The 13,364-nt window shown below is 35.5% G+C and overlaps 1 protein-coding gene across 2 annotated transcripts; it reads right to left on the bottom strand.

The window, feature by feature from the left end:
• Window positions 1-1,259: 1,259 nt before the first annotated feature.
• On the bottom strand, window positions 1,260-11,690 carry LOC116146181 (alpha,alpha-trehalose-phosphate synthase [UDP-forming] 1-like). 2 transcript variants are annotated; one of them, XM_031431589.1, is made up of 18 exons: window positions 11,440-11,690; window positions 10,694-11,066; window positions 10,436-10,533; window positions 9,873-10,261; window positions 8,626-8,740; window positions 8,359-8,460; window positions 7,926-8,076; window positions 6,673-6,761; window positions 6,092-6,140; window positions 5,102-5,202; window positions 4,695-4,882; window positions 3,912-4,029; window positions 3,212-3,388; window positions 3,014-3,136; window positions 2,837-2,924; window positions 2,584-2,756; window positions 2,388-2,486; window positions 1,260-1,972 (listed from the first exon to the last, which is right to left on the bottom strand). In XM_031431589.1, exons 1-18 carry the CDS (start codon window positions 11,491-11,493, stop codon window positions 1,586-1,588), a joined length of 2,874 nt encoding a protein of 957 aa, XP_031287449.1. In that variant the 5' UTR covers window positions 11,494-11,690; the 3' UTR covers window positions 1,260-1,585. The 2 variants fall into 2 exon arrangements, with proteins under 2 accessions (XP_031287449.1, XP_031287450.1); XM_031431590.1 differs by having other exon boundaries at window positions 2,584-2,714.
• Window positions 11,691-13,364: the final 1,674 nt, after the last annotated feature.

Raw genomic sequence — 13,364 nt, 5'->3', positions numbered from 1 at the left:
GGGTATATTTATCTTGCAAGTAACAAATTCCGGAAAAGTTATACAGAATTTATATAGAGATGGAATTTTGATTTGGAAGTCATTTATGTTCCTTTAATGAGCTTGAGCAAATTAAGACCAAACTATGAATAGGTTCCATATATTTTTTTTTCTTCTATATGCTTCTGAAATCTGCATAATTACTGAAAATAATGAAAAACAAAACAAAAATTATGCAATAGCTATGGCCATGGGACTTGTAACAGTGTGTAAATCACATTCATCCAACTGTACGACCCAAAGCCATACTGAGTTTTGAGATGCTTGCCATTCCACCTTTTACTCTTACTGTAATGGTGAAGCTCAATTTGTCGCCAACATGGTTGAAGCTCAAAACACTCGGAGATGCGGTAACCAAACACTCCTTTTGGTGGTTTTGGTTTTGCATTAAATATGTACACATCGACAAGAGTGACTGTCCTGTTAACCACGGCAGTGCCATTAAGCTTAGCAATTAACACTTTGCCAGAGATGGATAATTGAGGTTATAGATAAAAATAAGAGGCATATTCTCACCCAAGCTTTGGCGAAATCCTAAGTTGATATCATTGTTGCATTTATTATAGATTTACAACCTTAAACTAATATTGTTGAAAACAGTGAATAGGGTCGACAAGTAAAGGTGTGAGTTTTGTAGAGGATGTTATGGGGAGTCCAACGGTAGTTTTGAAAGTGATTTTGGACTTTGGAATTGGCCGAAAAAAGCCAAAAAGTATCAGTTTGAACGCTAATAATAGAGTCATTTTTTGTTAATATAAGTTTGTCTTCTATCAAAAAAAGCGTCAACGTACTTTTGCATGCCAAATTGCCAACATATGTTGTATTACAGTGAAAAGTTGAAAATATGTTAAAATAAAAGAAACGACGTTACTTAAAAGTGAGAATTTAGAATAAATAGAATCAAAGATATCGACTTAAAATTTTGCTAAACATCGGATGGGAATATGGCGTTTGCTCTAAAAATATTTTCCATTAAGTTATAGATAGTCAATAGTCACCAATCATCCCATCCCACGCATTAAGGGAATCACTTTATCTTCTCCGAGTCTTTGGTCTTCACAAGCTTAAAACTCTTCAAATCATATCATTAACTCTGTCCATCAATTCTTTCTTTAATCCAATCGAGATGTAGCAAGATCAAACAAACTCTTAATATGATGTGAGTCAAAATAATCGAGGAGATTAAAGATAAAAACCAATTCATTAAATGAACATGAATAATATGTCAATTATAGGACAACTACATATTTTGTATACATAGACCTAGCTTTGGCAACAAGGAAGAGAAAACACCAATTTGCAACAGTTAGTAAAATGAAATAATCTTTTTCTTATTTTCTTTTCCCCTCCAAATATGAATGTAATATGCAATACTTACAAGTGATGCCAATGCTTGAAACACATCCAAAAAGAGAGGCTCACAGCTTATTTTGGAGAACAGATTGGTGTGTGTAAAATAGTGGACTGGGAACAAAAATTTAGTATGTTGTTTGCGAACAATCTTGCAACTGCTACACAATCACTACGGTGCTCAAATCTTCTGCATTCACCTAGTTAGTAAACAATCTGCCAGCTCCTTTAAAAGTAAGACGACGTCACTAGACGATCCAAGCAAATATCTTGCATGTGATCGCTTCCTTGAAACGGCACAAGAGAAGTAATTGTCACCCTTGAGGTCAAGTACCGAAGAACCTTCATTCACTATCATTCTATCATGCTTGGTAGGCCGCCAAATACCACCGGCCAAGTAATTCGTGACTTTTCTTTCTATGGAAGACAAGGACCGTTGCTTCTTAAAATGAACCTTGGACTCACTTCCACCCGTTGGTAACTGTGAAACTGATGTCCTGAAATGATCAGCCACCTTGAGTCTTGTTACAGGAGGTGATTCGAAAGGAAGCTCTGGCTCAAAAAATGTATAGACATCTTCATCCTGAATCAACAAAGTAAAATACAACTGTTTAGATTTTCAGGTTTATAATCAATAATCTATTGTGTCTGGGCACGTTCCTGTGGCTTTGGACTTACTTTCGAATTTAGTCTAACTAGAACACAATGAAACCAGTGCATCTCTTTCAAGATCATGTTTAACTAACTCCACCAAAATTCAGTGTCCAACATAAAGGTACACCTCGAGTATTAGACAACTATAAAGGAAAATCTGAATCTTGCAAGTCCATGACCAGATAAAGAACCGCTTCTAGTGTCTTAAAAAATGTATATGTAATAGTTAAAGAAATGCAGGATAAGAAAAGATGCAGTCCAAGCCTGTTTTCTTCTAAAACCTTCATTGAAATAATATTTACAATGGGCAGAACTACTAAAAGTTTAAGCCAAGAAAAACACACCTTCTGTAGAAAGTGTCCAATGCACAGCACATAATCAATAGGTGCCTTCATGCCTGTGTTATGAACTATTTCTCCTAGGATACGATCAATTGCTGCACCCTGATGATTAAATGATAAGTGTGAAAGAAATCCAAGTGTGATTCTAATTGTAACAGAAAAAGCATGTAAAACTTGCAGCTAGATCAAGTGCATGTACCTTTGTAACACCAACAGCCCGGACCTCGACAGATCGGCCACCTTGAACAACATCAACAGATGCATTTGAGATTGGGCCTGACCATAGATGCTGCAACATATCCCTAGCTTGAAGCCTTCCAAACTCTAGGTCTAATTGAAGGTAAAGTATTCCAGAAAATAAATGAATAAATCCTTGAAACAATATCAGCAAGTGTCATTGATTTTTCTATATCAAAATGTAAAATTAAAAAGAACATGAAATTATCAAATACCTGCATACTTATAGTTCCATACAATTGATGTTTCACGGACCTCAAAATGTGATCTTGGTGTCCTTTCAGTAAAATACTCAAAAACATGCTGAAATTATGAAATCCATCAATGGCTTAGTGTGTGGATAGAAGTTTACATAGAAACTTAGTTTTCACATACTAATTAATGTTATAAACCTTGACACTGTCAACCCAATCCATATTCAGATTTTCTGGCATTGTTGTCATCCACTCTCCTGCTGTAAGACGTAAAAACATCCCATTTTCTGCTGCCAGCCACATTTTGTATTCACCAAAATTCTGTAAAAAGAAGTTGTTAGTTCAAAGCAATATATGCAAATGGCAGAAAACATATCATCTGGGGAACAACAGTACTTCATCTAGGACACTTCTGTCACTTCCACTGAGTACAACGACGGTTGTCATTGGATCATCACAAAGCTTCTTCAAGGGACCTTCTAAATCTGGATGCAATTTAAGCTCCATTTCTCTAATGTGACCACCCCTTCTTCCCAGGGAGTCCATTGGTGCAGTTAAAGTTGCATTGAATCCCTGTAAAATGGAAGCATTTTGATGATGGAGATCGTGAATCTAAAACATGAATTGTTGGGCACACATTGTTGCTTAGACACTTGATTTCCCAGTGTTACACAACACATCACCAGAGTTTTTGAACAATGGTGTTTGATCAAGAAGCGGCATTAAGCTCTTCCACGTCCTCTCACATGCACTTGCTCATGGACCAAATATATAAAAATCACAAACACAAATTTTTATAATTTAACTAATAAAAGAAGCTCTCTACATTGTCACCTCACATGCACTAGCTTGTGGATCCAACATAATAAAAATCACAAGAGATTTATTATGTATAACATCCCTTTCCTGAGCCTCGCTCATTTAATTGGAAAAAGAAAAAAGACAGCAATTAACTTGCAACACTTTGTATGTGCCTCAACTATTTAAAAATTAAGAACAAAGAATTGACAATAAGGAATATTTGGAGTTGTACAATGATAATTGGTAGCCAGATTGCCCAAGATTCAACATCCAGAGGCAAAAAGGAAGAGCATACCAGTATAAGCAATCGATTCTTGGACTGCAAAAAGCTATCAACCGCAGCTTTGATAGGAAGTAAAGGTGGAACTTGTCTAGTTCTCAGTTGAGCTTCTACAGTGGTATCATTGAGTTCACTACATAGCAGAAAATTTCTGGATTAGTGTATCATACGAAAAGGAAAAACTTCCAGTTATGTCACAAATGGTATAGAAAAGTTTGCTTAATGAATAGAATAACAAACTAAAGCTTGTATGAGGAAATATCTTCTTCCTATTTTTCCAGCCCAGGTGAATAACGTTAATTAAATTCATCTTAAAACAACTAGCAAAATAAACCCAATCCTAATCTAAGGAAATGTGTCTTAAATCTAATCTGCATATAGAAACAAAGTTTATAGGGGCTCACTTTTTGGTAGTAATTCATAAAGAGGTCCCCCACTATAGATTCAAAACCAACTTAAAAAATTTTGTGATTTGGAAAAGAAGGATTATGCTCATTCTCTGATCTCTCTTTCTCGAGAACAACTAAATATCTAACATCAAGAAAACATTGAAAGCAACCATTTTCTTATCTCTGTCTATTGAAAGAACAAAAAAATAATAATAATAATAATAATGCATATTTTCTCAAATATGGGTATGAAAGGTGGGTGGGTGTATTTGGCAGGGTGGACAGCACTGAGTAAAAGAAAAAAGTAGGACATATGCCACTTATGACCTCCATGAAACAAATATATAAGCTTTGACTGAAGTTCAAACTCATCAAATAAGAAAAATATTAAAGAGGAAATAGTGAACACCTTACAAAAGTTGCAGCCCATTCTTGAGATGTGTGAGTGGTTACATGCATAAAGTTGTGGTGGTGCCGCTTTTCTCTTTCATCAGCTGGCATGTTCAAAGCATAACCAATTGAAGCAGCAACTTCTGTGATATTCCATGGATTTACCAATACGGCCCCAGCACCAAGAGACTGTGCTGCACCTGCAAACTAGAAATAAAAAGAATTTTTTAACAGAACCTAATGATAGTGATAACATCAATAACTAAAATTCTAGACATGCGAACAATGACCTGATTGGTGGCCAAACGATATCTGATTACAGTATATTCATTTTAACAATGGGTAACTCTCTTTGTCATCTAACAATGAGTAATCATATATAAACTTAAAGAGATTAAAAAAAAATAAAATAAATAACTTAGTTACCTCACTCAGAATCAGGACTCCTTTCTTTGAATCTTGGCAGGCAACAAACTCATAGCTGACAAGGTTCATTCCATCCCTCAAAGATGTAACAAGTGCTACATCTAAACAAGAAAAAATTCCAGGAAGACATGGAATTATAAGCCTCCAGGCTTCTAAGCAGACATATTTATTTGTAGAATAAAGAGAATATAATGGCTAGCCTGCTATGGACTGAAGTTCAATTAAATACTTATTTCCACTACATTGTAAACCTTGGAACAAGTAAGATTTCTTTATATACAAATTATGGCAAAGAAGTATACATAAATTGTGTTCACATTTGAGAAGCATGCGATAAAGTAACTAGTCTTCAGTTTCTGATAAATGTATTTGTGGATGCTTGGAAATAATCAAATTTGTATTTTAATTGAAAAAAAATGTTCATATTGACAAATGATCATTACTTGCCCTTCTGGAACTGTTAATTTCCAATACCTAGCTAGCATAACAAAAAAGTTTGAAGCACTACTAATTTTCAAGAAATAGAAAGTTGCATAGGAACATACAAATGATAATCAATTAAAAAAGAAAACTTTTAAGAGGACTCGAAGAAACAAGCTCACATGATTTAACAGCAATAGAACCAGAAACTAGCTAAAACTTTCATTCAGTTAACACATAATGATGAACAATCTTGCCTATCAATTACAATTCCCGAAAATGAAGACTTGAAGAAAGTAGCTCATATGATTTAAAAGCAATAGAAGCAGAAACTAGCTACAAACTTTCCTTACAATAAACACATAAAGATGAACAATCTTGCCTATCAATTACAATTCCTTGAAATTTGTTTGTTTATGCTTTCCATGTAAAGGCCATCCATCTTAAATATTGTAGGTATAAGTGGTCAATTACTGATTTGGCAAAAATTGACAGTACTTACGACAGAGTATTAATTGATAAAGACAATAATGATTAAAGACTCTGAGTGTTACAGCACGAAATGAGTACCAGTAACAGCGTAAAGTGCACATAATGCGTGAAATTCAAGAGATCGATCCTGTAAATAAAGAGGAAATGCTTTAGAAACCTTCAGCTAACCAATCAACAGAATTAGTTGAATGAAAAACTAAAGGGGAACAAAGAAAGTTCAGAGAAAATTAGCTGAAAACCTCTTGCAGTATGGTCAAAGACAAATTAATGCATGCAAAGCCATATATTGCTTTGACTAATTTTTCTAACTTTTTATTTCTGAATTGATGCCAAAAATCACAAAAATGACAACATTTCATCTTATGTTGCCCCTGAAAGTCATTTAGCAAGATACTGTTTTTGAAGACCATAGAAAAAGTTCTTAATCTAAAAACCACTTTATTAAATGAAATTATAACATAGCTTCTACTTTAAAATTTAATAAATAATTCAGCAACTGAATACAGAAATATTGCCAAATATTTTTCCATATAGACCAATGCTACATTTGAAAGGAATTTGTAAATTGCAGAAAATGAGTAAACAGAAATCATGGATTTATATGTATGTTATTGTGATATAGTATTAACAGATAGTGAAATTACAAGGTAATGACTAACCAGATGATGTATTGGAACAGTAGTAAGCGATCCAAATCTTCCATTAATGCGCCCAACAATCTCATGAACCTGGCTAGTAAGCCTCTGATCTGCAAGGAAGCCAAATAGGAGGAAAAAATTAATGAATAAAACTGTCAGTACTTCAAGAAAAAATAAATTTTTTGAAAGTAAAATAGTTTAACTATCCATAAAAGCAAAGCAACAGCTTCTTGAGTAACATATACTTCCATTTGGAAAAAAACCTCAGGGTCAGATGCATATATAAATAGATAAGAACATGAATAATACATACACAAGTCATGCAACAAGGCAAAGCAATAAAAGACACGCGAAGGAGAGTGCATATGCACCTTGCATCTAGTCAACCAAACCGAATAAACTCAATCAAGCCTTAATCCCAAACTATTCGGAGTCATTAAATCAATCCTCTTCCTCAATTTCATACTATCTAAAGTCCAATAATGTTAGGTCCACAACCTTCTCTTACAACTTTCTCTCACAACCCCGGACGTGACAGCTTGTTATTGGTTAGCTTGCATATGGACAGGTGGGACCCACACAAGTGGACGGGACCTATTTTGCGAGCTGACCAATGACGAGCTGCCACGTCGGGGGTTGTAAGATAACGTTGTAAGATTGGGTTGTGGACCTAGCATTACTCATCTGAAGTCATACCTTTTCTAACTTCTTTAGAAATCCGGTCTCTTTTCACTACTTCTACCTATATAAATTTTTGAACTTGATCCTTCTTTTCATCCCAACCACCTGAACTAACTCTTCTAACACAAAGAATCCAAAAGTCGACATTATACATTATCAAACCATTTTGGTCAAGCTTCTCTTAATCTATCTTAGATCACTGAGCATACCTTCCGGTGAATTAACTCCTTTTCTTGTCCTTAATTCCCACAAATCTACCTTAACACCCTATGTCACATGATTTATGGGCATGTCATTTCTTAGCTTCCTACAATTTGCTCCATAATTTCCATCATGAAAAGCTGGCCTCGTAGTCCTATTAATTAATTAGCCATAATGCTTAGCAAAAGAGGCTAGTTGCTCAAAACACATGTGACAACACGATTCTAATCTAAGCACATGAAGAGAAGGCTAAATTAAACTTTAATTATGATGCTAGTAACTATTTAAACTAATGACCTACATGAGCAAGTGATAAAAAAACATAAATATGGCATTACTATCACATGATGAAAACAGAAGCTAGTGGGGAGAAGTGTGTTTAAGGAGCTTACAGTCAGGAACATCTGTCCTTGTTGGTACAGCAATTTGAATTAGAACTACTTTATCACGCCAATTTGGATTTTCCTCAAGGTATTTTTCAAAAGCCAAAATCTTTTGAGGTATTCCCTTAATCATATCCAGGCGATCAACACCTAACATAACCTGTCCATAGTTGAAAAGTAACAATAGGTAATCATATATGAAAAAAAAATAGATAGTAGAAAGCATGTCAAGAATGACTATATAAATTTAACGCCAGTATATCAATGCAGTAAGCTGGACAAGTTTAATAAAGGGTGTAAATTTATATCACTCAAGTTGGTTATTCCTTTTAGTTGAAAATCATCTTATGTGTTGCAAAAAAATATAGACACACACCATTACAGAAGTCAATAAAAGATGGCTATATATATACTGCTTCATCATGAAATAAGCAGCTCCCACCTTTCGGCCTGCAAATCTGTCTTGCAATTCTTTAATGTGATCCTTGACTTGAGGGAGTTCAAGAGCTCGAATGAACCGATCAGAATCTATCCCAATTGGAAACTGTAATTTCAATCTCCCAAATAAACAAAGGTTTGCATCATGAAAAAGAATTCAAAGAGTTCATATTGATAAATATTCTTAATACTATGCAGCATCACAATTAAATCTCCAGTTGTGTAGCTGTATATGGAACAAAAAATGAGAAAGTTATCAGCCAATATGTACCGCAGCCACATGAGTCAGCCTTCCTTGATCCTCTACTCCTTCAGGTGTGCCCTCAAGCCCAAGAATACGAGTACAAGCACTAACAAAATGTCTTGCATAATCATATGTGTGAAAGCTGCAAAGATGAAAAAACAAATCTAAATAATAGTCAAAGCAATCTTCAGAAACTGGCATTGCAAAAGAAATTAAATAAATCCTGTAGTAAAAGCCAGATCAGAACTTGATAGCACATAGAATTAATATTGCCACATCATACTTCTACAGTAGGTAATTAGTTCACAAGCATGCTAAAACAGGCCATACATGCACCATGGTCTGTAATACCAAGAGGCCTTTTTTTTTAGTTTATTTGTGCTCCTCACTATCACCTTATCGGATTCCAATGGGACTTGAAGGTGACAACTTTAGAGTTCATTTCATAAAGACATTGTCAACTTAGTGGAACTAGAATACTATCTTTGTTAAACTAGAAAATAGGATCATTGATTAGAGTGTCTAAAACTGAAAGAATAATTCATTTTGTTTAGATTCACAGGTGCATACTTATGAGCCATTCAAGTAGTTGATAGATTTTGTAAAACTTTGATAAGAACCCACCCCAACAACTCAAACAAATGGGTTGGGCCATGGGTCTTTTATGAGCATGGGTAGAACTCTCCTTGAAAAACCGATTTGCCAAGGGAGGATGCCCAAACCTTTTATAACCCACATGTCCACCCATTTCCCTTCCAATGTGAGATCCTAACATTTCATCACGCTTCCGCAACTGATGTCCACATCGGCCTCTTTACCCCTTGGGTGACTACGCGGATCCCCTTTCCCGTGGGCCTCTATGCCTTTTCTTAGGGTAGCAACCCGAGCCCAAGGTCAGCCTGCCACGTAGGTACAGGATCATGCTCTAATACCAATGATAAAAACCCACCCCAACAACTCAAACAATTGGGTTAGGCCATAAGTCTTTCATGAGCTTGGGTAGAACTCTCATTGAAAAACCTTCTTGCCAAGGGAGGATACACAAACCCTTTACAACCCACATGCCCACCGTTTTTCCCTTCCAATGTGAGATCCTAACAAACTTCCAAAAATTCAAGGAGAATCTGGATACCTTCCAAATTTTACAGACTATAAGTGTTATTATCATTCCTCTAAACATAAGTAGCAGAACACGGACAAGAAATAAAAACATAATTAACAAGTAATGCAAACATGTTATTAGAAGTATCTTGCCAAAAATTACATGACCTTACCCAACTAAATCAGCAGCAAGAACAGATCTCAGAAGCTCTGATCTAGAAGGCAACATCCTATGTATTTCTGAGGAAGGAAAGGGTGTATGAAGAAACCAACCTACTTTTATGTTGCTGTTATAATCTTTTAGACATTTTGGAAGAAACATTAAGTGATAATCATGGCACCAAACAACATCTCCCTCCTCATAAATATTGTTCACCACATCAGCAAACAATTGGTTTGCCTTTTTATATGCATCAAACTGAGATTGGAAACTGCGAGTGGTTGCCAAACGATCTTCCTGTGGGAGCCCAAGATAATGAAAAAGAGGCCACAAAATGTTATTACAATAACCATTGTAATATTGGTGGACAATTTCTTCATCAAGGAACACTGGGATGCACCTCTGCAATCAAATGGAGCAAGGTGAGGAAAAAGGAAAATGTTGCTGTGTGCATGCACAATGCACAGGATAAAGTTGGTTGTTAAACACCAATACCATAATCCAAGATGGTAGCTGATCCACAAGTTTTAACATTAATTGAACTTTAAGTTCAAGATATAGAGACAAATTTCAAACCTTTTCTGCAAGGGCTGTAGTTAGTGCTTTTTGACCAATATCATCAGGTACATTTACACCAGCCCAGCCAATCCATCTGGCCTCAAACTCCTTCACGCCTTAGGAAAATAACCATGATTCAATCAGCCTTCACTTCAAAAATGGAAACCCAAACTATGAACTAACCGTACGAAATCAAGAAAAGACACATTGCAGGCAACATCATCATTAGAATAGCAATTCATGTGATCATTCAGAAAAGACTTAGTTACTGCTTACCAAGAAGTGCACTGACTAATCCCCCAACACTCATCTCAAGTTGCCACGAGTCATCCCCCCTCCTAATGGCGGACACGGGTAACCTGTTGGCAACCACCAATAAACGCTGTTTAGACCGCCCTTCTAGCCTTTCAGCGCTATCACTTAAAGCTCTTGCTGCTGCAATAAACTCTTCCTCATCAAGTACACTCCAATTTTCACCATCACTAAAACATGAGTCACTCCCAGAGAAAGCTGGCTCTACATCATTCAATTGTGCTGACCGGTTTTTCCGTAATTCTCTTTCTCTCAAAAGCCTTTCCAGTCTCGTTCTAGGCGTGCCAGGACTGCTGTTATACTTGTTTCCTGGCACACGCTTCGTCTGCAACAGAGGCTACAAGTTGCAAATCCCCATTGATCATTTCAACAGAATATACTACCAACTATAGTACACAATTTGAAACAATTACTTCACTCATCCACTTAATTAACAGAGTAACAAACACAAACACCAGATTTGTACAGTTAATTATTAAACTAGTAACCATAGAGTAATTCCAATTCGCATTGATAATTCACAAAAACCTAGCGTTTTTCTTGGTAAAATAAATCAAAACAGAGCAAGTCGAAGTGAAAATAATGATCAAAATTCAAGAAAAAAAATTAATCCAAGACTAGGCATGAACATAAACAAAGATAAGAATCTGATACAACACCTATTTAAACATTAAAACGATAAAATTAAAGAAAGAGTGGGAAAGAAATACCGGCTTGTTTTGCAAAATGTAGATATCTTGATCTTGAAAAGAATTGAAATTCATCACAAAGAAAGAGTGGAAGTGAGTGAGGTTTTGGTTCTGTTTGGTAAACGAAACAAAATGGAAATGGAAATGGAAAGAAACGAAGGCAAGCCATATGGAGACCAGGGAGCTAGTTGTCGAACCGATATTTTGGGAGGCTGTGGTCAGGACTCCGTACCTGTGACTGTGATACTCAAAATTCTCACAATCATAGTCTTAATTATTATATTAATTTAAAGCTTCACATTTGCATATGTCATTTCATCAACCTGGAAACCCTACCTTATTCAAATATGTTGCCATTTATATTCCAAACTTTTAAAAATAGCTCTAAAGTATTTTATCGTCTGATATTATTATTTAAAGTTTATTATAAAATTGTGTGCCATTAAATGAATGCTCTTCTGATCTGAAATTGGAAATCATCGACGGTTTGTTTGCAATTGCAGCCAAACTGAAGAAAGGTTTTATCCAAATTCATGCGATTTAGTCAAGACTTTCATGAACTCCCCGTGTAAAACGTTAGAGTATCTCTAAATACTCTTTATATTATCCAAACTTTTTATTATTAAAAGTTTGTTCATAAAAATAATAGACTCTTTGGCTCTATTTGGTTCACTTTTTTTTATACTCTTTTGAAAAGTTTTATAAAAAAAGTTAAAAAAAAGTTGAATTAGCCGGATAATATGATATAAGATTTGAAAATTAATAAAAATACCCCCTATATTTATTTATTTCTTAAACACCTTTATAATAAAACATTAAAAGTTAATAAAAATACCCTCAACTTACCCAAAAAATATGACAGCCGGCCACCACTGTCGGAGGGGGCGGAGTGACCGTATCGACGTATGACCAGCTGGATCTTGCCGATCGTAAGCCGATATGGCCTTTTTCGACAAGATCCATGGTGGATCTGGCCGAAAAAGGCCAGATCTACTACTAGATCTGGCCGCATTTGCTCCTCAACGACGGCCAACATATGGTCATCATTGATGGTCAACAATAACCAAAGATCTGGCCGGAAAATGCTAGATCAGCGCACTACCGGCTAGATTCAGCCGGTAGTGCGTTGTTTTACTAGATTCCAACCATCTTCCGGCAGTGGTGGCCGGAATCTGGTAAATGTGGGTTGTTAGGGTATTTTTATAATTTCTAAAAAAAATATTTAGGGGTATTTAATTAAATTAACAAATTTAAAGGGTTTAAAAAAAGTTAAATAATATTATGAGCTTTTGCAATTTTATTGTTTAACTTTATTGGGAATACTAATAGTAGTATTCTCAAAAGGGAATCAAACGAAACCTTTATCTTTAAAATATAAATTAAAGAGTGAGTTTAACTCTCCACGTTTAGAGTGTTAAATTTCATTCTCTATCCTAATTTTAATTAATAAACTACAAGTTCCTATACATTTTATTTATTAATTTTCTCTCTCATCAAGTTTCTTTCCAAAAAAATAAAAAATATCTTCGTTAAATTTAAAAAAATTTATTAAATTTAGATAAAAATTGTATTATTTATATTTTAAAATTAATAAATATACTCATTATTTATATAAAAATGTTTTTCAAAATAAACAGTATCTTTTCTCCCTTTCCCTTTTTTCTTTTTTATCTTTTTTGCTCCCTCTTCTTCCTCCCTTCTCACCGCCGCAACGGTGTGCAACGACACCAGATCAGGCCTCAATCTCCGCCCCTAGGTCCAATCAGGCCTCTGATTGCTCCGATCTGGCCTCTATCTGCACTGAGAGGACCGATCTAGCCTTTACGGCGCCACTAGAGCCAGGTCCGGCCTCGGCGGATGCCGAGAGCTCTGATCTGGCCTCAATCCGCGCCGCCGTAAAGCCTCCATGGCTTTCGCGGTTGCCACAAGGCCTCCCACGGCTTCAA

The sequence above is a fragment of the Pistacia vera genome, unplaced genomic scaffold (assembly GCF_008641045.1).
Source record: "Pistacia vera cultivar Batoury unplaced genomic scaffold, PisVer_v2 Contig474, whole genome shotgun sequence".
NCBI lineage: Eukaryota > Viridiplantae > Streptophyta > Magnoliopsida > Sapindales > Anacardiaceae > Pistacia > Pistacia vera.
This window is presented reverse-complemented; position numbering and strand designations above follow the sequence as displayed.